Raw genomic sequence first — 25,567 nt, forward strand, 5'->3', positions numbered from 1 at the left:
TACAAATGTCTCTAACATTGGTTAGTTGCAAAGCCCTTGAACATACCCCCCCCCCCCTCCCCCCCTCCCGGGGGGCTCACAACTCTTTTGTGAGTACATGCGTGGCTACCACGGGGCCCCAACCTTTGCAGCATTACTTCCTTTCTATGCTGCTTGCTTATACTTCCAGTACCCCTTTCTCCCTCAGCCTCTCCATTGGATAGTTTTCTTGGTGTCGAGCCTGCTTGTACCTGGTTTGTGACTGGGCCTCAAGTTTCCACTCCTGACATATTCTACAACTTCTCGTCAAATAACCACATGATCCCCTTTGTTGGGTTCGACCTGCCACCAATTTTCAAAATTCTCCAGAAGAGCGGATCATGCAGGGAAGGTTGCCCAATGTGGTGTGTGCTCCACCTTTGTGCCTACCATCTGTGCACGCTTCCCTTTCATACAGGAATATACCCAAAACCCAGCATGGTAGCCATCCCGTTGTTGGGATGTTGTCAAGTACCTACACTGTGGTAGCCCCCTGACCATGCAAGGGTCGCACTGTTGGTGCCTGAGCTGAAAACTACCCATGCATGCCAAGGAGTATATGCTCATTGTGACTGGGGTATGGCAATACTGAGCAATGGATTACCGGTGAGGTAGCCATTGCTGAGGCTGGGGAGAGCCCTCATTTGGAGTGGGTGACACCACAGCGGATCATCCGCAAATGAAGCAGCTGAAGTTATCTCTCTTCCGCTGATGGCCATACAGTCCCAGCAGTCTCTATGAAAGGACTGTCCACATTCAGTGCAGAGAGATATGGCCCTAAAATATTCCCTTCCCTGGCAACGCCGTGGGAGGAATGTTTGGCCGAGCGGCAAGCAGAACAATAATCCCCACAATATTTGGTTTGTACAAGGGCTGATGGTGATTCCTTCTTTGCCACGAAAGTCACTCTATGTAGTGAACTCATGCCTCTTAATACCCCTTCGAAGGTTGTGGCTGTTCGGGTAACGGCATTTCAGGATATTACCATCTGCAGTTTTTACGCCCCTCCTGATGATGAAGTGCCTCAGAAGATACTATTTGCATTGGATTCTCAGCTCCCCCCATCTTTCCTAATCTTGGGTGATTTCAACATCCATAATCCTTTGTGGTGTGGAACCATGGTCACTGGCCACAGTAAAGGCCTTGAAAATTTTCTTGTACAACTTGACCTTTGCCTCTTGAATACTGATATACAGTTCAATGACACTTCAATGTGGTGCGTGGAACCTTCTTAGCTGTAGACCTTTCCATTTGCTCCCCTTGTCTTCTCCCATCCATCCACTGGAGGGTCCACAGTGACCTGTGTGTTAATGACCACTTCCCAATTTTGCTGTCCCTCCCTCAGTGTCACTTCCCTGGATGCCTACCTGGATGGGCGCTCAAGAGTGCTGACTGGGATGCTTTCACTTCTACTGTTGACCTTGGTTACCTGCCACATGGAGACATCAATCAGGCAGTCGAGCATACAACTACAGCCATTTTTTTTCAGCATCTGATTTAGCGATCCGTGTTCCCCAGGCCCACTCTGATGTAAGACAATATGGTACCTCAGTGGTCCTCGGAAATCACAGAGACTGTTTGAGATCGTAGGTGGGCACTCCCAATACCATAAGTGGCACCCATTGATGGAACACTGCATTGCCTTTAAGCGGCTCCATGCCTGTGTCTGCCACCTAATAAAAAGACGGAAGTGAGAATGCTGGGTACAGTACGTTTCAGCTGTTGGACCGCATACCTTCTTTGCAGCTTTGGGCTAAGATCAAATGTGTCTTTGGATACCAGACACCTGCAGGTGTACCTGGTGTTACCTTGAATAGGACTGTCTACACTGACCCCGTCACTGTCACCAAAAATTTTGCTGTGCACTGTGCTCAATCAGCAGCAACCGAGAATTATGAACCTGCCTTACCTGTCCTAAAACACTGGTTGAAGCGAAAGCAATTATCTTTTACCATATGCCATCTGGAGCTATTATAATGCTCCATTCAGTGAGTGGGAATTCCTCAGTGTCCTTGCCCACTGCCGATACAGCCCCAGGGCCAGACCATATCCACAACCAAATGATCAAGCACTTACCGAAGGAGTGTCAGTGTCATATCCGTGCCATCTTTAACTGCATCTGGAGCTAGGGTGCAGCACCAAGAAAACATCATTGTCCCAGTACAGAAACTGACTTCACGAAACAGAACAGGTGATAAAAGAGACTATAACTCTGTGGAGGTCATCCGTGCAGGCCTCTTGCAAGGCCTCTACCATCTTTTGCTGGTTCCGCATTCGTCATACGTGGCTCACTCATGGTCATCTCCTCCGTACCAAGGAACTATCCCACTGCCTTGAGTTTTTGTAGGCGAAGGGCATTAAGGTCATAAGCCAGGGCTGGAGTAAGGGATTCTACTGGATACTACAGAAGCCTAGGCTACTTTTTGACTTGACTGATTTCAGGAAGAATTATACCCCACACTATGTTTTTAAAATAAAATTTAACAGGATTTTAAATTGCCGTACAGATTTTATTATTGTGTACATGGATGGGTCAATTTTATTGGCTGCTCAATCACCCTCCCTAATGTCCTTAGGGTAGGGCTCCCAGAGCAGTTTTCAGTTTATTATGTAGAACTGTTTGCTGTCCAAGGGACATTGAAGCAGATGAGACAGCATCGTGGTATGACATTCCTCATTACCTGTTCAGATTCCAAAAGTGCTCTTTTAGCTGTTATTGGTCCGACATACCAAGCAGATTGGGTGGTGCGAGAAGTGCAGGATGTTCTCCTTCGTTTGCAAATACGGGAGAAGGAAATAATTATCGTACTGGGTTCCAGGGCACATAGGGATCTGGGGAAATGAACTTGTTGACGAAGCTGCCAAGCAAGCTTCCTGCCTTCCAACTCCTGCTCGCTGTTCAGTTCCCCTGCAGGGTTTTACCACATACGTGACTGAGAAGACCGTGTATTTGTCGGAGGCTTAGTGGCTGGAAGTGAGGAATAATTAGCTGCATTCAGTGAAACATTCGGTGTGGCCATGGCTTACCTTCTCCAGCCACAATAAGCTGTACAAGCCGTTACCTGTCTTAGAGTGGGACATTGCCCACAGATACACAGCTTTCTCTTGCATTGTGAGGAGTCCCCAGTGTGTTATAAATGTGGAGCTCTGCTGTTGACACAACATATTTTAATTGAGTGTGTTCTAGCTCTGCAGATGATAAAGAGAGTCAAGAAATATATGATGAGATGAAAGAAACTATTCACGTAGTTAAGGGAGATGAAAATTTGATTGTGATAAGGGACTGGAATTTGATAGTAGGAAAGAGAAGAGAACAACAAATAGTGGGTGAATATGGGCTGAGGGAAAGGAGTGAAAGGGGAAACTACCCAGCAGAATTTTACAGAGAACACAATTTAATCATTGCCAACACTTGGTTCAAAGATCATCAAAGAAGGCTGTGTATGTGGAAGAGACCTGGAAACACCAGAAGTTTTCAGATTGATTATATAATGGTAGGACAGAGATTTCAGAACCAGATTTTAAAATTTAAGACATTTCCAGGGGCAGGTGTGGACTCTGATCACAATTTATTGGTTATGAACTGTGAAGTAAAACCAGAGAAATGGCAAAAAGGTAGGGAATTTATTAGATGGGATCCAGATAATGTGAAAGAACTGGAAGTTGTTGAGAGTTTCAGAGTGAGAATTCGGCAACAACTGAGTAGAACAGCCTGCACTCTGGCAGAAACATCCCCCAGAAAATGACCAGAAGGGTACAGGTCCACCTCCTGCTGCCATAAACCAGATGAAGAGGGTGGAAACTGCTGTGTTGTGGGTGGGTCCAGCTCCATTGGTAGGACGAGAGAAGGTGGAGGAGACAAAGACTCGATCTCCATCGGGTCGTCCCGCAGTGTCGTGATGACACCCTCTGGTGGCTGCTGTGTCCACGCTGTCATCTGGGCAAAGAGAGACTGAAAGATCATTGTGTACATGACAGAGGTGAAGTTGATTTTGATAGCGGCACTGCAAGCCATCTGGACCTGAAAGAAGATACATGCAAACGTCAAATCGGCGGACGATCTCCCCTCGCACCCACCATCTGCTACCGCTAAAATTCCTGTAAAAGACAGTATCATGCGCCGCGAAGTGTTACTTGCGGCCTTCCTTCAGCACCAGATGCTGAGGAGGATGGAGCCGGTGGAACAGTGTCTGATGGCGGTGACCGTGAAGCAATTCTGCTAGCGATGGTCAATCTCATGGGTGCAAATGCTATGAGGTGAGAAACAGTTGCAATGCTTGATCCCTGGTGTGTGCAGGGTGAAGTTTGGCCATCTGCTGCTTGAATGTTCTGACAAAACATTCAGCTTCACCGTTGGACTGTGGATGGAATGGTGCACTAGTTAGGTGCTGTATGCCATTGCAATCACAGAATGTTTCAAATTCATTTGATGTGAACTGGCGTCTGTTGTGCAACACTATTACTTCAGGTAAACCTGCAAGGCAAAAAATTGATGACAGCACCTGAATTGTGCTATGTGATGTTATCGAGTTCATTGGCACAGCAAAAGGAAACTTGCTATATGAGTCAACCACAGTTAAACAGCAAGTGTTCCGGATAGGTCCTGCAAACTCTGTGTGCACACCAGAATGAGATTTTCACTCTGCAGCGGAGTGTGCGCTGATATGAAACTTCCTGGCAGATTAAAACTGTGTGCCCGACCGAGACTCGAACTCGGGACCTTTGCCTTTCGCGGGCAAGTGCTCTACCAACTGAGCTACCGAAGCACGACTCACGCCCAGTACTCACAGGTTTACTTCTGCCAGTACCTCGTCTCCTACCTTCCAAACTTCACAGAAGCTCTCCTGCGAACCTTGCAGAACTAGCACTCCTGAAAGAAAGGATATTGCGGAGACATGCCTTAGCCACAGCCTGGGGATAGGAGACGAGGTACTGGCAGAACTAAACCTGTGAGTACCGGGCGTGAGTCGTGCTTCGGTAGCTCAGTTGGTAGAGCACTTGCCCGCGAAAGGCAAAGGTCCCGAGTTCGAGTCTCGGTCGGGCACACAGTTTTAATCTGCCAGGAAGTTTCTGTGTGCATACGTTGCCATGGTGATTGCGACTTAGGCCAACCAGAGAATTTTTGTAGCAGAGCGGACTGATTTTCCACACATGCATGACACTGTGATGTCGTCTACATCTACATCCACATCCACATCCACATCCATACTCCGCAAGCCACCTGGCGGTGTGTGGCGGAGGGTACCTTGAGTACCTCTATCGGTTCTCCCTTCTGTTCCAGTCTCGTATTGTTCGGTATGCCTCTGTATGGGCTCTAATCTCTCTGATTTTATCCTCATGATTTTATCCTCATGAGCCCGTACCGAGCTACTGAGCGTCTCTCCTGCAGTCTTCCACTGGAGTTTATCTATCATCTCCGTAACGCTTTCGCGATTACTAAATGATCCTGTAACGAAGTGCGCTGCTCTCCGTCGGATCTTCTCTATCTCTTCTATCAACCCTATCTGGTACGGATCCCACACTGCTGAGCAGTATTCAAGCAGGGGGCGAACAAGTGTACTGTAACCTACTTCCTTTGTTTTCGGATTACATTTCCTTAGGATTCTTCCAATGAATCTCAGTCTGGCATCTGGTTTACCGACGATCAGCTTTATATGATCATTCCATTTTAAATCACTCCTAATGCGTACGCCCAGATAATTTATGGAATTAACAGCTTCCAGTTGCTGACCTGCTATATTGAAGCTAAATGATAAGGGATCTTTCTTTCTATGTATTCGCACCACATTACACTTGTCTACATTGAGATTCAATTGCCATTCCCTGCACCATGCGTCAATTCGCTGCAGATCCTCCTGCATTTTAGTACAATTTTCAATTGTTACAACCTCTCGATATAACACAGCATCATCCGCAAAAAGCCTCAGTGAACTTCCGATGTCATCCACAAGGTCATTTACGTATATTGTGAATAGCAACGGTCCTACGACACTCCCCTGCGGCACACCTGAAATCACTCTTACTTCGGCAGACTTCTCTCCATTGAGAATGAAATGCTGCGTTCTGTTATCTAGGAACTCTTCAATTCAATCACACAATTGGTCTGATAGTCCATATGCTCTTACTTTATTCATTAAATGACTGTGGGGAACTGTATCGAACGCCTTGCAGAAGTCAAGAAACATGGCATCTACCTGGGAACCCATGTCTATGGCCCTCTGAGTCTCATGGACGAATAGCGCGAGCTGGGTTTCACACGATCGTCTTTTTCGAAACCCATGCTGATTCCTACAGAGTAGATTTCTAGTCTGCAGAAAAGTCATTGTACTCAAACATAATACGTGCTCCAAAATTCTACAACTGATCGACATTAGAGATATAGGTCTATATTTCTGCACATCCGTTCGACGTCCCTTCTTGAAAACGGGGATGACCTGTGCCCTTTTCCAATCCTTTGGAGTGCTACGCTCTTCTAGAGACCTACGGTACTCCGCTGCAAGAAGGGGGGCAAGTTCCTTCGCGTACTCTGTGTAAAATCGAACTGGTATCCCATCAGGTCCAGCGGCCTTTTTTCTTTTGAGCAATTTTAATTGTTTCTCTGTCCCTCTGTCGTCTATTTCAATATCTACCATTTTGTCATCTGTGCGACAATCTAGAGAAGGAACTACAGTGCAGTCTTCCTCTGTGAAACAGCTTTGCAAAAAGACATTTAGTATTTATGCCTTTAGTCTGTCATCTTCTGTTTCAGTACCATTTTGGTCACAGAGTGTCTGGACATTTTGTTTTGATCCACCTACCACTTTGACATAAGACCAAAATTTCTTAGGATTTTCTGCCAAGTCTATTCTGATTAGGCGTCCATACCCTGCCAAGTGCAGTGTCGACGCGCTAACTGTTTCATATGAGCCATCCCCCCAGTGTCCTTACTGAAGTAACTGCAACTCTTCTTTTTGCAAAGTTTTAGGGATCAACACATGTGATTGTCCACTGCCATTTTGAACCAGAATTACACCTTTCTGTACAGCAAGGCTATCGATGCACTACAGAGTTCTTTATGCTATGCAAGGAATGAGGCCAAGATGTGCGAATGTATGTGAGCAAAATGTTCAGATCGGGATCAGTGTCTGTGGCCTGTGCAATTTTCCTATAGTTCAGAGGAAAGTATTGAAGAAATTCAGAATCCTGAGCTATGATGTGACAACAAGATGCAGCAGAAGTGCCTGAGTCTGTGTCGGGGCCAATCGAAAGACGTGAAAGCGCGTCCAAATTACAATGCTGAGCTGTCGGACTATACACAATCTCGTACTGGCATTGAGGCAACAACAAAGCCCATCTTTGCAATTTTTGGGCAGTTCATTCAGGAACTGGTTTCATTGGATGAAACAAGGACTGCAAAGGCTTGTGATCCGTTACTAAGTAGAATTTTCTGCCATACAGATAGTGGTGGAATTTGGTGACACCATACACAATAGCCAAAGCCTCTTTTTCAATTTGCAAATAATTACATTAAGGTTTGGACAACACTTTTGATGTGAAAGCAATAGGCCTGCCTTTATCACCAATTCTGTGCGAAAGCACGGCACCAATTCCATAAGAGGAAGCATCAACTTACAATAAAACAGGTTTGTCTGTATGAAAGTGAACTAAACATCGATCACTTAGCCAATGCATTTTCAAGTTTTTGAAAAGCTGCTTGGCACTCATCTGTCCAAACAAAGGGGACATTCTTGCAATGCAAGTGATGCAATGTAGCTGCAATTTGTGCAGCATTTGGTAAGAACCAAATATAATAAATAGTTCATTTTCCCTAAAACTGACTGCAATTCTGTGATATTCCGAGGAACTGCAAATTGCGTATGGCTAACAAATGACTGCATAGGATGTAATCCTTGACTGTTTGACATGACCAAGATACTGCAACTCAGGTTTTAAAAAATCGCACTGGTCCAATCTACACTTTAGTCCCGCATCAGATAACACAAAAAACAAAGCACGCAAATTTGCAGTATGTTCTTCAGGTGTATGATCTGTTACTACAATATCGTCCAAATAGTTTGAACAGTTTGGCACTTGTGCAGTCAGCTGTTCCAAATACTGTTGGAAAATGCTGGGTGCGGAAGCACTGCCAAAAGGCAAACACAAATATTTAAACAAGCCCAAATGAGTATTTATTACACACACTTTTTGAGACTTCATCGAGCAGTATTTGAAGATACGCATCGCGCAAATCAATTTTTGAAAAATAGCGTCCAGAGCCTAATTTGTCCATGAGATCTTCTGAGCATGGCAATGGATAAGTATCAGTCACAGTTTGTGGGTTGACTGTAAACTTAGTCAACACAGGCAAATGCGACCTGAAGGTTTGGGGAGCAAAACCAGTTGACTTTCCCATTGACTAGCTGATAGAGGCGCAATCACTCTGTTATTTGCAGTTCTTTAAGTTCAGCAGCGCCTTTGTCCTGTAATGCAATGGGAACAGTTCTGGCCAGGCAAAATTTCGGCTGGGCATTATTTTTCAGAGTAAGATGTGCAACAAAATTGTTAGCTTTGCCTAAACCTTCAGAAAAGAGTTGCGGGAATTCTTTTAGCAAACTAGCTACACTGTCTTTTGCATTTCTTGCAGACACTGACAATACATTGTACTGATTATTAAAGCCAAACAAATCAAAAGAATCAAAACGAAATAAGTTCTCACACTCGAATGATTGTAGCACTGTAAAAGTCACTGTTCGCGTAGCTATATATAGCAGGCAAAGTACATGTTCCGAGAATGGGAATGTCTTGACTATTATAAGCCGTCAGCTGCGTGCTAGTTTTTGACAGGCATGGAGAGCCTAACAGTTCATATGTGTGACAATTGAGCAATGTGACAAAGGCACCTGTGTCCAACTGAAATTTCAAACATTTACCACAAATAAGTAAATGAACAAAAAGTTTGTTTCACTCATGTATTACCGGCGAAACTGCACGCTTGCTAGTTGGAGACTTGGAATATACTGCATTAATGACATGGGCCGTGCGACTAGATTTTTGTGAGTGGGCCGAATTCTTATGTTTGTTCCATTGCAAACGTATGGATTGTACATGTCCTTTCCTACCACAAGCATAACACCGAGCTTGTCAGGAGGGAAAGTCTTGGTGTTTGTGCCGTGAGTAACACTTAGGGCAAGACTTAATTCTGTTCGCCTGTTTAGCGAACTGCTTACGCAGCGTGGAAAGTTGGTTAGTCGGTGCCAGTGCGGAAAGGGGTGATCACAAGGAAGGGACTCAACCTAACATATACCTGGCTGCTCAGATGTATGAGCCGACAACGCACCGGAATCTTACTGCTCAAGTATTTGCACTACCTGTTGAAATAATGGATCAGACTGTTTCAAAATCTGTTCTCTGAGTTTGACATTAGGTACATTGAACACGATTACATCACGAAACATAACGTCTGAATATAAAGCACTGCAAGCACATTTGAATTTGCGTTTCCTTGTCATGCCCTGCAAATCTGGTACCCCCTCGCGATAATTTTGTTCTGACTGTCGTTTTGCAATTAAAGAATTGATACCTAGTTGCTACCACATTCACTTGTTCATAAAATTTGTTAGTGAGTCTACCTTTGCGTCGTAAGCAAGTTCACTCAGAGTGGCATTAGGAAAGAGTTTCTGAATTAATCTGAACACTGCACTTCCTACCATGGATAATGGATATGGAAGTTTCACAGTACCTGGGACATTGTGAGCTAGCATATGGGCATCGAACTGATGCAGCCACTTGAGCCATTCTTCTTCTTGTTTACAAAATTTTTGAGAAGGTGGTATAGCAGCTGTAGTAGGCAGTGCTTGTTCTGTTGGGCGCACACCATTGGCCAGTAGCTGCTGCAGCATGTTGAGTAGTGCTGAGATCTGCTGTGTCTGAAACTGAAACATCTGCATTAGCTGTGTGGCATCTAACACTTGCAGCTGTGGCGCCTGAGCAGAGGGCGGGACAGGTGGGGCGGACTTGTTGGAAGACACAAATGTAACAAATAGACAAAAATATGTACAAACAGAGGTTATACAATGCCCACCTGAAAACACAAATTAACAAAAGAAAAATTCCGTGGCTGTCGGGCACTGGGGTTGGAGGAGGATATTCGTCACCAATTGTTGGGTCTTGTCCACTCGTCTCATATAGGGCACCTAAGGGATGCTGAATTCTCAGAATGCTCTACAACAATGTTCAGTGTTCAAACAAGCAACAGATATGGATCACTATGATCTGATAATGTAGCACTCTCTGCTATGCTATGCTAATGCGGTCCACTAATGTCCATATACTGAGCCAATCAGAGTAATAATGTCCGGCCAAGGCTGGCAGAAGCAGCACTTATATTCTCTTCTTGCAGGTGTCACTCCTGTCGTGGTGCGGTCCTAAGCAGCGCACCATTGGCTGATGTCGTTTCAGCACCTTCTCTGGTCTTGCGTTCTTCATCTTCGTTCTGGCACTTGTTTTTATGCCAGAACAGTATGAATATCAGGAGCTCAAATGGAAAACCAGTCCTAAGCAGAGAAGGGAAAACTGAAAGGTGGATGGAGTAAATATGAACTTGAAGGCAATATTATAGAAGGGGAAGAGGTTGTAGATGAAGATAGAATGGGAGATATGATATTGCGAGAAGGATTTGGCAGAGCACTGAAACACCTAAGTCAAAAAAAGGTTGTGACAGTAGATGACATTCCAACAGAGCTGCTGATAGCCTTGGAGAGACAGCCATGAAAAAATTCTTCTCTCTGGTGTGCAAGATGTGTGAGACAGACAAAGTACCATCAGACTTCAAGAAGCCTCTTAATAATTCTAGTTCCAAAAAGAGCAAGTGCTGACGGGTGTGAATATTACCAAAATATCAGTTTAATAAGTCATGGTTGGAAAATACTAACACAAATTCTTTGTAGATGAATGGAAAACCTTGTAGAAGTCAACCTCGGGGAAGATCAGTTTGAATTCTGAAGAAATGTAGGAACATGCAAAGCAATACTGACCCTATGACTTATCTTAGAAGATAGGTTAAGGAAATGCAAACCTGCATTTGTAGCATTTGTAGACTTAGAGAAAGCTTTTGACAGTGTTGACTGGAATACTCTCTTCAAAATTCTGAAGGGGTAGAATACAGGGAGTGAATGGCTATCTACAATTTTTACAGGAAGCAGACAGTAGTTATAAGAATCAAGGGACATGAAAGGGAAGCAGTGGTTGCGAAGGAAATGAGGCAGGGTTGTAGCCTATCCCAGACGTTATTCAATCTGTACGTTCAGCAAGCAGTAAAGGAAAACAAAGAAAAATTTGAAGTGGGGATTAACAGTCCAGGACTGAGAAATAAAAACTTGAAGTTTGTCGATTACCTTGTAATTCTGTCACAGACAGCAAATGACTTGAATGTGCAGTTGAATGGAATGGGACAGTGTGTTGAAAGGAGGATGTAAGATGAACATCAACAAAAGCCAAACAAGGATAATGGAACGTAGTCAAAATATATCTGATAATGCTGAGGTTATGCTACAGAAGAATGCTAAAGATTGGAGGGATAGCTCACATAACTAATGAGGTGGTACTGTATAGAACTGGATGGAAAGAAATTTGTGACATAACCTGACTAGAAGAAGGTATAACACTAACGTGCCGTGAAACATGGTGATGTTACCCTCTGAGAGGATTTAGAATTTTGACCATGTGTGTGTGTAATGGACAAAGGTATCGGACTATAATTTTGAATATGGTGATATTAACGGAAAAACTAAATGGACCTAAACCTTGGGGGTTAATGAAAGTGGTAAAATCATAAGTGAATGGAAAAAAATGAATGGTCGCCAGCCCAATTAGGAACATTAATTTAGAAATATATGTTTAAGAGAACTGAATATTGGTTATTGAAGTTACTTTTGATGAAATTTCCCTTTGAATATCACAATGGATACAAACTGACACAGTGCACTCTAAACTGTGTGTAGCAGTAGTTACTAATAACACACACACACACACACACACACACACACACACACACACTAGTGAATTAAAGGAAGCAAATTTGCACCAAGCTCATACTAATGACGGTTACACTCAAGATCATTACTTAATCAAATACTGAAATGTTACTGCATGAAGTGCAAAACTAAATTTGGACATGAGGAGCTTTTATCTTAACTGACACGAAAAAAAGATGAATAATATTATAAATACACTGTTTAAACTCCTCTATATATATCAGTTTTCATTAGCAACAGTAATAGCTCAATTTTCTTTTCTAATAAGTGGAGAATATTATGGGGACCCATAAACTAGTATCGTTTCACTAGTCAACGCTCTCTGATTATTACCGTAGAAAATTCTAATGCAAAAAGCTAATAATTCACTTCACTTGGAGTAGTTCATAATTTACTTTGCAAGACAATAAAATACAACACTGGACTTAATTAACTTCTAAAAAGAACCCGTTCATAAAAGAAATCAAAACCACACTATTTTTCTTTCTATCACCTGTGAAGCAGGTATTCTAGACAATAATATTTACACAATCTTGCACTGTAATGCTACAAAACTATATTTTGTAATAAACTAAGGATACTTTAGCAAAAGCGTATCCAACTTCACTTTTGTGGTTTTAACTTTAACTTTTACTATTCCTTTTATATTAGACCAAAAAAATCACTTTTAAACACTTGAATGCAAGAATTGTTAATTTTAAATCGGGATACTCAGTTTTAGTAGCACTTAGGTGAGAGCCCTGCATAGGTTTGTGATCAGGATAGAAAATATGATTCTGGACACGGATTTCTAATGTGAGGAAAGTATGAAGCTAGTGAAGCAGTGGCGAAGATTGGTGGCAGTGACATGGCGGCTAACTGTATTCACGGCTCTTGATGTTTGAATGCTCTATAAAATATGTTCTTTGCGTTGGATTTTTGACATATTAGTGTCATTTTTAACATATTAGAGTCATTCCTTTATGCCGAGAATATCAAATAATAGCCAGACCCACATCCGAGGCAAATCCTTTGTAAAGCAGCTTCCAATTGTCTCTCTTAGCACTGTCGAAGTGTACCGTGCTATGGCTAGCCACATACTGCGTATCGTTCACACCAAGGAGCTAGCCAGTTCGACTGCCAAAACCACCTCGTACATCACGCCATTCCACTTCTGTTGTGGGGGGACTTCCCTACAGCTTTTACATGTTACAATTACAAGTGCCCTAAGCATGAACCAGCTTTCAATAAACATTTTCTTTTTATGAACATACACATATTATAATAATTTATCATTTTAATATATAATTGCAGATACACAGTTACATAATATAAACCGACTTCTAATCAATATAAGTGTTACATAGGGCACACTCTAAGACATCATGGGATTACAAATTTAGTATTGGAGCGGGGAGGGAGAGAGAGAGAGAGAGAGAGAGAGAGAGAGAGAGAGAGAGAGAGAGAGAGAGTGTGTGTGTGTGTGTGTGTGTGTGTGTGCGTGCACACGCAGTTAAGTGTTTGCTACCTGTAATTGTGGCCAGGGACTTTGCTTTGGCTACTTGCTCTCCTTCTTGCAGCATATTGAGTCAACTCTAGGTGGATTAAAGTTATTTGACTGTCGATTTGGAAGCTTTAAAAGTCAAGATTCCAGTAAATCTGGTTTATTGATTTGTGAAGAAAGCATTATTCTGAGCATGAATGAATATTATTGACAGATTACACTGTCTAGTCATATTAATGTGACCACTGCCTATGTTTGATATGTGCAGTAACCAATCACAGACGGCAGGTGGCAACATTAGGAGTGAAGGCTATATAAAGTGTTGTGGTTGGCAGGAGAGCCAACACCGTGTTACTAGAGGAAGCCGAAAGGCACGCGTTTTAGCTCACGCAGGCTGGCGTGAGGTCTGGAACAGGACAAGGAAATTAAAATTTAGAAAAAACGGACGTAGCTGGTGGAATACTTAACTTTAATCCATTAATGGTGAACATCGCTCTTGACTATACATGATTCAGTATCAATAGTAACTGGTAATGACGCCTTGCTAGGTCGTAGCAAATGACGTAGCTGAAGGCTATGCTAACTATCGTCTCGGCAAATGAGAGCGTATTTTGTCAGTGAACCATCGCTAGCAAAGTCGGTTGTACAACTGGGGCAAGTGCTAGGAAGTCTCTCTAGACCTGCCGTGTAGCGGCGCTCGGTCTGCAATCACTGATAGTGGCGACACGCGGGTCCAACGTATACCAACGGACCGCGGGCGATTTAAAGGCTACCACCTAGCAAGTGTGGTGTCTGGCGGTGACACCACATAAAGTGTGTCAGGGAATGGAAAACAGTGCGGTTGTCATAATGCAGAAACGAAGCGATTTATCTGTCATCCAGAAGGGCATGATCATTGGATTTTGGGCCAAGGTAGGAAGCATTTCTGAAACAAGTAAGTTTGTAAACTCTTCATGTGTCACTGTGGTTAAAGTATGCCATGCCTGGCAAAATGGCATTATTCACGCAGTGGGAACTGTGGTACACCAGTGGCCATAGGTGACAGGGGTGAATGATAGCTGTAGGGATATGTACATGCAAATAGGCGTGCTGCTATTGAGCAACTGACAGCAGCAACATTTGTCTTATAAATTAACATATTTATTGTGCTTTAAAATAGCATACCAATTATTTTCCATGTATAAATTTTGCCCTCAGTCCATCAAAGTGACTATTGCCGTGTTATATACAGGGTGATTCAAAAAGAATACCACAAATTTAAAAATGTGTATTTAATGAAAGAAACATAATATAACCTTCTGTTATACATCATTACAAAGAGTATTTAAAAAGGTTTTTTTTCACTCAAAAACAAGTTCAGAGATGTTCAATATGGCCCTTTCCAGACACACTAGCAATATCAACCCGATACTCCAACTCGTTCCACACTCTCTGTAGCATATCAGGCGTAACAGTTTGGATAGCTGCTGTTATTTCTCGTTTCAAATCATCAATGGTGGCTGGGAGAGGTGGCCGAAACGCCATATCCTTAACATACCCCCATAAGAAAAAATCGGAGGGGGTAAGATCAGGGCTTCTTGGAGGCCAGTGATGAAGTGCTCTGTCACGGGCTGCCTGGCGGCCGATCCATCGCCTCGGGTAGTTGACGTTCAGGTTTCATAACTAACCTTTTTCGTAGGACTCTCCATACAGTTGATTGTGGAATTTGCAGCTCTCTGCTAGCTCTGCGAGTCGATTTTCCTGGGCTGCGAACAAATGCTTACTGGATGCGTGCTACATTTTCATCACTCGTTCTCGGCCATCCAGAACTTTTCCCTTAGCACAAACACCCATTCTCTGTAAACTGTTTATACCAACGTTTAATACACCCCCTATCAGGAGGTTTAACACCATACTTCGTTCGAAATGCACGCTGAACAACTGTCGTCGATTCACTTCTGCCGTACTCAATAACACAAAAAGCTTTCTGTTGAGCGGTCGCCATCTTAGCATCAACTGACGCTGACGCCTAGTCAACAGCGCCTCAAGCGAACAAATGTACAACTAAATGAAACTTTATAGCTCCCTTAATTCGCTGACAGATAGTGCTTAGTTCTGCCTTTTGTCGTTGCAGAGTTTTAAATTCCTAAAGTTGTGGTATTCTTTTTGAATCACCCTGTATAATTAATAAATCAAATATCATTCATGTCTGATTTATTATTCTTTCCCTTGCTAACATATCTTTTGTCATGTATACCTCTCATGTGGGATGATGTCTCTGATCCTTGGCTCTATTAAATATATCAAATATTCATACAAATGCAACCCACAGGCTGTCCTGCATGGCAGTGCAAGTAAAATGCTTTCAAAATCTGACTCACTACTGCTAGTGCGTATCTTGCAGCAAAAATATTTGTGAGGAAAGGATAACCCAATGTAATAAACTATGCACTGTGATGAGGATGCTTCACACTCAGTCTCTGATGACCTTGTCATTGACTTGCCTTCATATTTTAATCTTCCTTCCTTTACAACTAAAAACATGAAGAAAATGCACAAAGTAGTGTTAGATGATAATTGATTTAAGATTTATTTGATAGCTGGTATTGTAAAGATGTCAGAAGGGGGAGTACAGTTTGTATTACATGTAGACTTAATTATAATAGGTGCAGTATATGCTGAATGTTGAACAGTAGGAGATTTACAAATGATTTTCTCTGCAATGTGTAGGCTGTTTTAAATTGAATCCAACTGACTCATACTGTAGATGGGATATTCATTCAACAGTTCATGCAAGAAATAAAACAGCAATGAAGTAGTTTGTCAGATCAGATGGTCCTGCATCAAAAAAGGCAAATTAATTTTAATCTGCTTAAGATGTTGTGGTGTTTATTTTCTAAAGTCCAAAAAGAATCTCTTCTTCTTGATTAATTTGCAAAGGATTAAAAAACAGGCAAATACAATCCAAATCTTCCATACCAACTATATGAAAGTACACATATTGCAGAACAATAAAAGGTCATCTTTCATCATCTGCCCATTCATTAGATTTGGCACTCTTTTCATTTGCTGCATACTCATATCCAAAGAAATTTTCGGTTGTCAATGACTAATGTAGAGTTATGTGGGTCATGCTGTGTGTGTGACAGTAATAAACCTCTATATATACAATGTCTTAATCTTTACGAGGAAGAACCTACAAGATGTGAAACGTAGAGAAAATGTACATTATTACAACACAAGAAGCATCAAACACATATACATGCCTTACCACAGAGTATCAAAATCAGTAAATAGCTATGAAGTCACAGGGCACAAATTATTTAATAAGCTGCCACATGCTATACAGGATCTTCCTGAACATACATTCAAAGAAAGACTGCATGAATGGTTTATTGCCCACCCGTTCTGTGATATCAATGAATTCTTCAACTGTAAAATGCAGTAATCCAACAGATGACCCAGTGTACATTTATTGTAACATAAGCTAAAATATTTCAGTAGTCAATACCTTATCACACTGTATTATAAATTGTAACTTCATTTGACGTTGTCAATTCCTGTAATGGCCTAAAGACAGTAAAATCTTTATTATTATTATTATTATTATTATTTTAAAATTTACTACATTAGTTGGCTACATAAGGACAATGAGAAGTGTGCAATAATTATGACAGTTGCTGCCTTTTTTTCTGTCAGTGTGCTGTATATACAGAATTGACATAACGTGCTTGGAGAACAAATCTGCAGTCACTGGTTTCCAAACAGATTTATTATCCATCTTGATTGCATTAGGGTTTTTTTTTAACTTACCAGTTCTGATTCAACAAAACCCATCCTCATGTCAGAGTGTACCAGCTACAAAAGTAGCCTGTCCAACTAACAGAAACATTCATTATATGCTATGTCACATATTGAACTGTGTTTAGCATGAAAGTTATTCAACCACTTGGTTCTGGTTGTCTCTTTTTAATATCAGGAAGTTCCAAATGTCATTACAACTGTTCTGAAGATAATTTACATTCTTGTCTTCTGGTTGTGTACTTAATTTCTCTAGATCTTTTTTGATATTCATGTACCAGGATATTTTTGAGTCAAAGATGTTGAACGTACAATTCATCAATTTGGAGCTGACTTTTCTTCATATCCATCTGTAAAACCTAACTCACTTTTGAGGTTTTGTTCCGAGTCTTTAAATGTAGTTTTTGTTTCTTATAAGTTATACTCAGCATGTTGCATAAGAACTTTCATCTAATTGTGTCATTATTGTTATTATTATTATTATTATTATTATTATTATTATTGTCCGCCCTGATAGCTAAGCGGTCAGCGTGATGGAATGTCGTGCAAAGGGACCCGAGTTTGATTCCCTGGTGGGTCGGAGATTTTCTCCGCTCAGGGGCTGGGTGTTGTGTTGTCGTCATCGTCGTCATCATCATCATCATCATCATCATCATCATCATCATCTCCATCTCCATCTCCATCAACGCACAAGTTGTTGAAGTGGCATCAACTCAAAAGACTTGCACCAGGCAACCGGTCTAGCCGACGGGAGGCCCTAGCCTCATGACATTTCATTATTATTATTATTATTATTATTATTATTATTAATTTTTGTAGCCACATAATGTATTATGTTTATCTTTCCTCATATTTAACTTATGCGACTCATATTTGGTTACAATCTACTGTTTTTTTTTCCATTTGATAGCATAATTTCCATGTTATAATTTTCTTTTAAAAGCTTTTGTGTCTCTGTAACCTCTTTCTGATAGCATTTTACATGTATATGTTTCTTGAAACATTGTTATTGATTTTACAGCAAAATACCAAAGCATCTGCCAAGAATATTCCAGCAGAGTAGAGGAAATAAAAAAATCACGAAGTCCTGATGGTGATTCTCATCAACCAAAGAATAAAAATCCTCTTATTGGACTTCTTTCTGAATACAACTCGGATTCTGAATCTGAAGAAGCTGAAAATACTGCATCACATAATAACGCACCACCAACACCATCAGCACCATCAGCACCCAAAAAGCAGCTTACTGATGAACTATCGTATTTTCTGCAGGTATGTGTTAACATTATATGTTAGTGAGATCAACAGATGTTTGCTTATGGGCTTTTCCTTTTCTTTTTTAAATTTATTTCAGTTCTTTCTTATTTATTGCTGCAGAAGTATCAGTTTTCTGTGCAACAGCCACTTTAGCTGCAGAATTTGAAATATGTTTCAATTTCTGACATAGGCAATGGAATTAGGCACACCACCCTAGTAGAACGAGTTTGGAGTCCTCATCAGTATAAGAGGAGTAATCACAAAGTTTTTAATTATCACCTTGAGAAAATAACGTTACCTATTTAAATTTTGTTTGTTTATTGTTATATGTTTGCAGTCCTGGTGCAAATTGAAATTTCAGTGTCACAGCACTGTAACACTCTGCTAGAGGACCAAAACAAAATCTCGACTTTATCAATGAACTGATCCATTTTGCTTTTTTTCTCGCTAGTGGTGTGCTGTGGTGCAGGAATTTCAATGTGTATCACGAATGCAGACATGTACCTGGAAAAAAGAGAGATCGAGAGAGAGAGAGAGAGAGAGAGAGAGAGAGAGAGAGAGAAAATTACTTGTCTTTCTTTTATGAAGTGATAGTTCTGTGAATTTGGCTCCAACTCACTACCCAGAGCTGGAAGTAAACATTGAAATGTCCAACACTTGAAGAACTGTTTTCCAATGCAGAAGCCTACTTCTTGGCTTTACACTGTTGTCCCCGTTGGCACATCGGCGAGATCTTAATTGAGGGACTGCGAGCATTGGCACACCTCTTATCGATGGAAACTGTCCCCAGTGGTTCCTGGGTTTCCTGAAATAGCTATGCTCCAGGAAGAGATGTACTGCCCCCTAGTAAGTCGTGACAAGATGTAGGCGTGGTCTTGTGGTGTGACCTGGGATCTCATACAGCTATTTACCTGGTGGTCCGTAGCTCTTGGTATGCCTCTCGGTGGTCTAAGGATATACTTGAGAATCCCACGTGGCTGCTATGGACTACATGAGTGTTGCTTTCTGTGGCTCACTAATTATAGCTGTTGTGTGGTGGCTGGTGCCCCTGGACACTATGGCAGTTAAAATATTAGAATGAGAAACAGAGTGACTCACTTAATGTGTTGTATATATCCAAGTGTTTACCTATAAAAGCAACTAAATTGTTGAAAAATTTCATTTGAACCATTTCGTATTACATTTGCAGAAATTCCACAGGAGATAACTGCAATTACAGCTCTGTATGGGTTATAATTTATGTGACTTTGCCATCATAATTACATGTTTGGTAACTATATTTCTTCTCTATTCTCAAAATATTGGTTCTTGCCAAATTAAGAGATTTTTTTCTGTGGTACATCTTGCTTTATTTTAGCTTATGGTGTGTGTGTCTGATATTATTTGTTGAAGTCCTACATATTTTCTTTCAATCCAGTTTAGCATAACTCCATTCAGAGAAAAAGCACTAAGGGATTGATGTGAAAGCTTTGTAAATGATCTACATTTTCTAAAAAGTCTTCCAATGAGTTTCAGATGTATTTAAGAACTCTTTTCGTCTGTATGTGCAGATCATTTAAGTTTGGACATTTTACCAAAACATGTTTGTTAAAATTCAGTTATGAAACTTCCTGGGAGATTAAAACTGTGTGCCCGACCAAGACTCGAACTCGGGACCTTTGCCTTTCGCGAGCAAGTGCTCTACCATCTGAGCTACTGAAGCACGACTCACACCCGGTCCTCCACAGCTTTACTTCTGCCAGTATCTCGTCTCCTACTTTCCAAACTTTACAGAAGCTCTCCTGCGAACCAGCACTCCTGAAAGAAAGGATACTGCAGAGACCTGGCTTAGCCACAGCCTGGGGGATGTTTCCAGAATGAGATTTTCACTCTGCAGTGAAGTGTGCGCTGATATGAAACTTCCTGGGAGATTAAAACTCTGTGTCCGACCGAGACTCGAACTCGGGACCTTTGCCTTTCGTGGGCAAGTGCTCTACCATCTGAGCCACCAAAGCACGACTCACACCCGGTCCTCACAGCTTTACTTCTGCCAGTATCTCGTCTCCTACCTTCCAAACTGGTTCGCAGGAGAGCTTCTGTAACGTTTGGAAGGTGGGAGACAAGATACTAGCAGAAGTAAAGCTGTGAGGACCGGGCGTGAGTCGTGCTTCGGTAGCTCAGATGGTAGAGCACTTGCCCGCGAAAGGCAAAGGTCCCGAGTTCGAGTCTCGGTCGGGCACACAGTTTTAATCTGCCAGGAAGTTTCATATCAGCGCACACTCCGCTGCAGAGTGAAAATCTCATTCTGAAAATTCAGTTATGCTCTACACCTCAAAAAAGTTTTTAATGTCATCCACACTCCTAAAAACAAATGTTACTGGGAGTACGATGAAATTAATGGCAAAATAAATCAAAACTGTTGTTCAGTATTTTGGAACGTAGAAGTTACTACTGTATTTAACCTCTGAGATTAGTTTGGTTTCCAAACAGAATTAGGTATTTTCTTATCAAGTTTCTTTCCAAAAAGGAAGACCTACTTATTCATCTTATTTTTGTCAGCACTTTCAAACTATTTAAGAAGGGCCCATGTATTAGAGTATATAAAAGTCTTAGAGTAAACAAACGTTGTCAGTGACAAACTTTTCGGATTTTCGACAAGACTATCAACTAAACTGGTTATGTATTGATATTTACAGATGATATACTAGAATAAATAAATTAGAAATTATTCCAACTATGAATATTTTATGACTTTTCCAGTTTTGGATTTAACTGATTAAATACGTTCATTAGAATGCCTTTCAAGCTCACCATTAAAGGTTTTTCTTTTATTTGCGTATTGTTCCAGTAATCGCGAAAAGTTCGTTTTGTTTATATTTTGCGGCTTTGCTTTACTTTCCGAGTGTGCATACTTAGCGTTATACCGCAATCTTAAGTGCATTTGGTATAGATTAACTAAGTAAATACATTCATTAGTGTGCTCTTCAAGCTTGCCATTAAAGGTTTTTCTTTTATTTACGTATTCTCCCACTTATCACAAAAAGTTCGTTTTCGTTACATTCGGCTGTTTAGGCTTAATTTTTGATCGTGCATATTTAGCATTATACCACAGATTTAAGTGCATTTGGTAATAGTTTACTTACATATTAGTTTCCAAAACATATTTAGTGTCCTTTTGCATCTGTATTTAATATATTATCATTATCGCTTAGTAAATCACTTAACTAATTTCCAATCTACCATGGATACTAAGTGTGTGAGCTGCAGTAGGAAAGTTAGTTCAGGGGTTTTGTGCAGCTGTTGTGACAGGTGATTTCATTGGGGAAATTGTAGCGACGTGGGAATTGGGGAAGCAAATGAGACTCTTCCATTCTCTTGCAGGGTTTGCACAAGAGATAGGATTACAGCTGAACAGGAGGAGAAAATTAGAGCCCTTCAGGCTGATTTGGACAGAGCGAGGGAGGAACTGAAGAGGTTAAGGGGGGAGGAGGGCAAACAGCGGTGGGAAGTGGTAGCTGGGAACAGGTGCCACAGAAAGAGGACAGTGTCTGACAGTTTCCCAATTGGCACAACCAATAGATTTGCCTTGCTACCACAGTTAAGTAAGGAAGAGGCTCCAGTAGAAGTAGATGTAGTTAAGATGCAACAGAATCTCACTAGGAAACCAACTGTTTCAAAAAAAAGTAGAAAGTAAGAGGAAAGTTCTGTTGCTAGGTAGCAGCCATGGAAGAGGTGTGGGCCAGATTTTGCAGGAAAAATTAGGTGACAGGTACCAGGTCACAAGCTTTTTCAAGCCAAAGTGAGTGGAGTGGGAAACAGTATTGATAGGGATCAGGGCTACAGCATTGAGTGTGACCTGGTGAAAATAGCCTCGGCAACGACCCATACCAGTGTTGGGCTGGTGCCTGCTTTCGTGCGGCATGATCAGCCCCAGTTGAATTGCTCTGTCAGGAGGGTAAATATGGAGTTTGATCAGTTGTGTAGGGCGGCCACTATGTCAGACATTGGATTGGTTCCTGTCGAGGCTATTGATAGGGGGGATTTCACAAGGCATGGCCTACATCTCTATAGGAAAGGGAAGGGTAAATTGGCAGGGTTGTTAGCGAAATCCATAAGGGGGGACACTAGTACTCATGGATGTACCTCTTTTTTAGAATATTATCAGTGTCCAATGAGAAGTTCAGGCAGGCAGATGCTAAAGAGGTCCAAAACTCACAAATTCTCACAACAGGAAAGTAAATAATAATGTTACCATATTTAACCAAAATATTGGTGGAGTGAAGAAAAAAGTAGATTCTCACAAAAGTAAAGTAAGAAATAATGTTACCATTTTTCACCAAAATATTCCGGGATTGAAGAATAAAGTAGATGAGCTCCTGGTTTGTTTAGATGACATTGAATCTGATAATATAATAGATATACTATGCCTGTTTGAGCATCACATTGTGTCTGATATGGAAAAGGTAAATATCAGTGGTTATAAACTAGCTGCACATATGAGTAGAGAGAATAAGGTGGGAGGAGGAGTTGCCATATATGTCAAAAGTTATCACTGTGTAGAAAGCTTCGATACAAAAAAGTTTTGTCTAGAGCAACATATAGAAGCATGTGCCTGTCAACTTAAACTGAAGGAGGGCTCTTTTATAATTGTAACAGTATCTAGGTCCCCTTCAGGAAACTTTCATTTATTCCCGGAAAACTTTGATGCCTTGTTGTGTGCTGTCTGTCAGATAGGGGAAAGCAAGGGACTTCAGTGTTCATTCACTGAAAGAGTGTAATAGGAAGAATGACCTAGAAGTCTTGCTCGGTTCTTTCAATTTGACACCTTTCATTAATTTTCCTACTCGGGTAGTAAAGGACAGCAGCACATTGATAGATAACACTTTTATAGACCAAGATAGGTTTAGAAACATAAATTCTTGTCCTGTTGAGAATGAGCTTTCTGATCATAATGCTCAGCTAGTTACAGTATATGACATATGTCCATTCAGTAATTCAAAACTACCCTCCAAAGTTGTGCGTTCAATTAATGACTCAACAATTAGAAATTTCAGATAAAATCTTCAGCAGTTAGACTGTGATGAGGTGTACAGGGAACCCGATGCTAATTAAAAATATAACTTATTTCATGATACGCTTGTAAGAGAATTTGAAAACTGTTTCCCCAAGAAAGTAGTTAAATCTAATTATAAGAAACCATGCAAAAAACCTTGGCTTACTAAAGGAATAAAAATATCTTGTAACCACAAAAGGGAACTGTATCTAACAACAAGAAAGAGTAATGACCCAGAAACAACCAAATATTATAAAAACTACTGTGCTACATTAAGAAAGGTTATTAAAAAGTCCAGAAGCATGTGCATCATGTCTGAGATTAATACCTCTGATAACAAAATCAAAACAATTTGGAATATTATTACAAGGGAGACAAGACAACCAAGAGTACAGGATGACGGTATCACCATCAAAGCGAATGGAAACTTGGTAAACAAGAAGCTGGAGGTCAAAAACATTTTGAATAATCATTTTTTAAATGTTGTAGAGAAAATAGGATCTAAATGTTCATTAGAAGAAGCAAGGCAGTTAAAGGAAGAGGCCTTACCCACACCATTTGATACAACTGAAATTCCACCCACCTCTCCTTCTGAAATTAGGAAGATAATAAACTCTCTCAAGAATAAAAGCTCACATGGAATTGATGGCATTTCCAGCAGGATAATAAAAGCTTGTTCCCAAGACATAAGTAGGATTCTTAGCCACATATGTAATAGCTCTCTGAAGCAGGGCATTTTCCCAGATAGACTGAGGTATGCCATTGTTATACCACTGCATAAAAAAGGGGATACGACTGATGTCAACAAGTACCGCCCATCACTCTTCTGACTGCGTTATCCAAAATTCTTGAAAAAGTAATGTATTGTAGAGTAGCTTCACACCTTTGTAAAAATAAAGTTTTAACAAAATGTCAGTTTGGTTTCCAGAAGGGTTTCTCAACGGAAAATGCTATACATACTTTCACTAATGAAATATTAAATGCTCTGAGTAACCGGAAGTCACCCGTTGGGATTTTTTGTGATATATCAAAGGCTTTTGATTGTGTAAATCATGGAATACTTCTAGATAAGCTCAAATACTGTGGTATGAATGGGACAGTGCTCAAATGGTTTAAATCATACCTAACTGGAAGAGTGCAGAAAGTTGAAATAAACAGTTCACATAATATGCAAAAAACTGGTGATTTCTCAAACTGGGGAACAATCAAGAATGGGGTGCCGCAAGGTTTGGTCTTGGCTCCTCTGCTGTTCTTGATATATATTAATGACTTGCCATTCTATATTTCTGAAGATCCAAAGCTGGTACTTTTTGCCGATGATACAAGTATAGCTATCACACCCGACAGACAAGAATTAACTGGTGAAATTGTAAACGATGTTTTTCAGAAAATCATTAAGTGCTTCTCTGCAAATGGGATCTCATTAAACTTTGACAAAACACGGTATGTACAGTTCCACACGGTAAATGGAATGACCCCATTAATAAATATAGACTTCGATCAGAAATTGGTAAATAAGGTAGAATATTCAAAATTTCTAGGTGTATGCATTGACGAGGGGTTGAACTGGAAAAAACACACTGAGGATCTGCTGAAATGTTTGAGTTCAGCTACTTATGCTATTAGGGTCATTGCAAATTTTGGTGCTATACGTCTGAGTAAATTAGCTTACCACGCCTATTTTCATTCTCTGCTTTCGTATGGCATCATATTCTGGGGTAACTCATCATTGAGTAAAAGAGTGTTCTTCGCACAAAAGCGTGTAATCAGAATAACTGCTGGAGCTCATCCAAGATCATCCTGCAGACACTTATTTAAAGAGCTAGAAATCTTCACTGTAGCCTCACAATATATATATTCACTTATGAAATTTGTTATTAACAATCTGAAGGAATTCAAAAGTAATAGCAATGTACATGGCTACAACACTAGGAGAAAGGATGATCTTCACTACTCAAGGTTAAATCTAACTTTGGCTCAGAAGGG

At 40.9% G+C, this 25,567-nt stretch overlaps 1 protein-coding gene across 1 annotated transcript in view; it reads left to right on the forward strand.

Annotated features, from left to right (window-relative positions):
* LOC124722918 (formin-binding protein 4-like) overlaps positions 1–25,567 on the forward strand; it is a 252,502-nt gene that overhangs the window by 67,561 nt on the left and 159,374 nt on the right. The window contains exon 2 of the mRNA XM_047248071.1: positions 18,314–18,564. Within this exon, the coding sequence (XP_047104027.1) occupies positions 18,314–18,564 (251 nt within the window). The remainder of the gene's footprint in view (positions 1–18,313; positions 18,565–25,567) is intronic.

This window comes from Schistocerca piceifrons, chromosome X (assembly GCF_021461385.2).
Source record: "Schistocerca piceifrons isolate TAMUIC-IGC-003096 chromosome X, iqSchPice1.1, whole genome shotgun sequence".
Taxonomy (NCBI): domain Eukaryota; kingdom Metazoa; phylum Arthropoda; class Insecta; order Orthoptera; family Acrididae; genus Schistocerca; species Schistocerca piceifrons.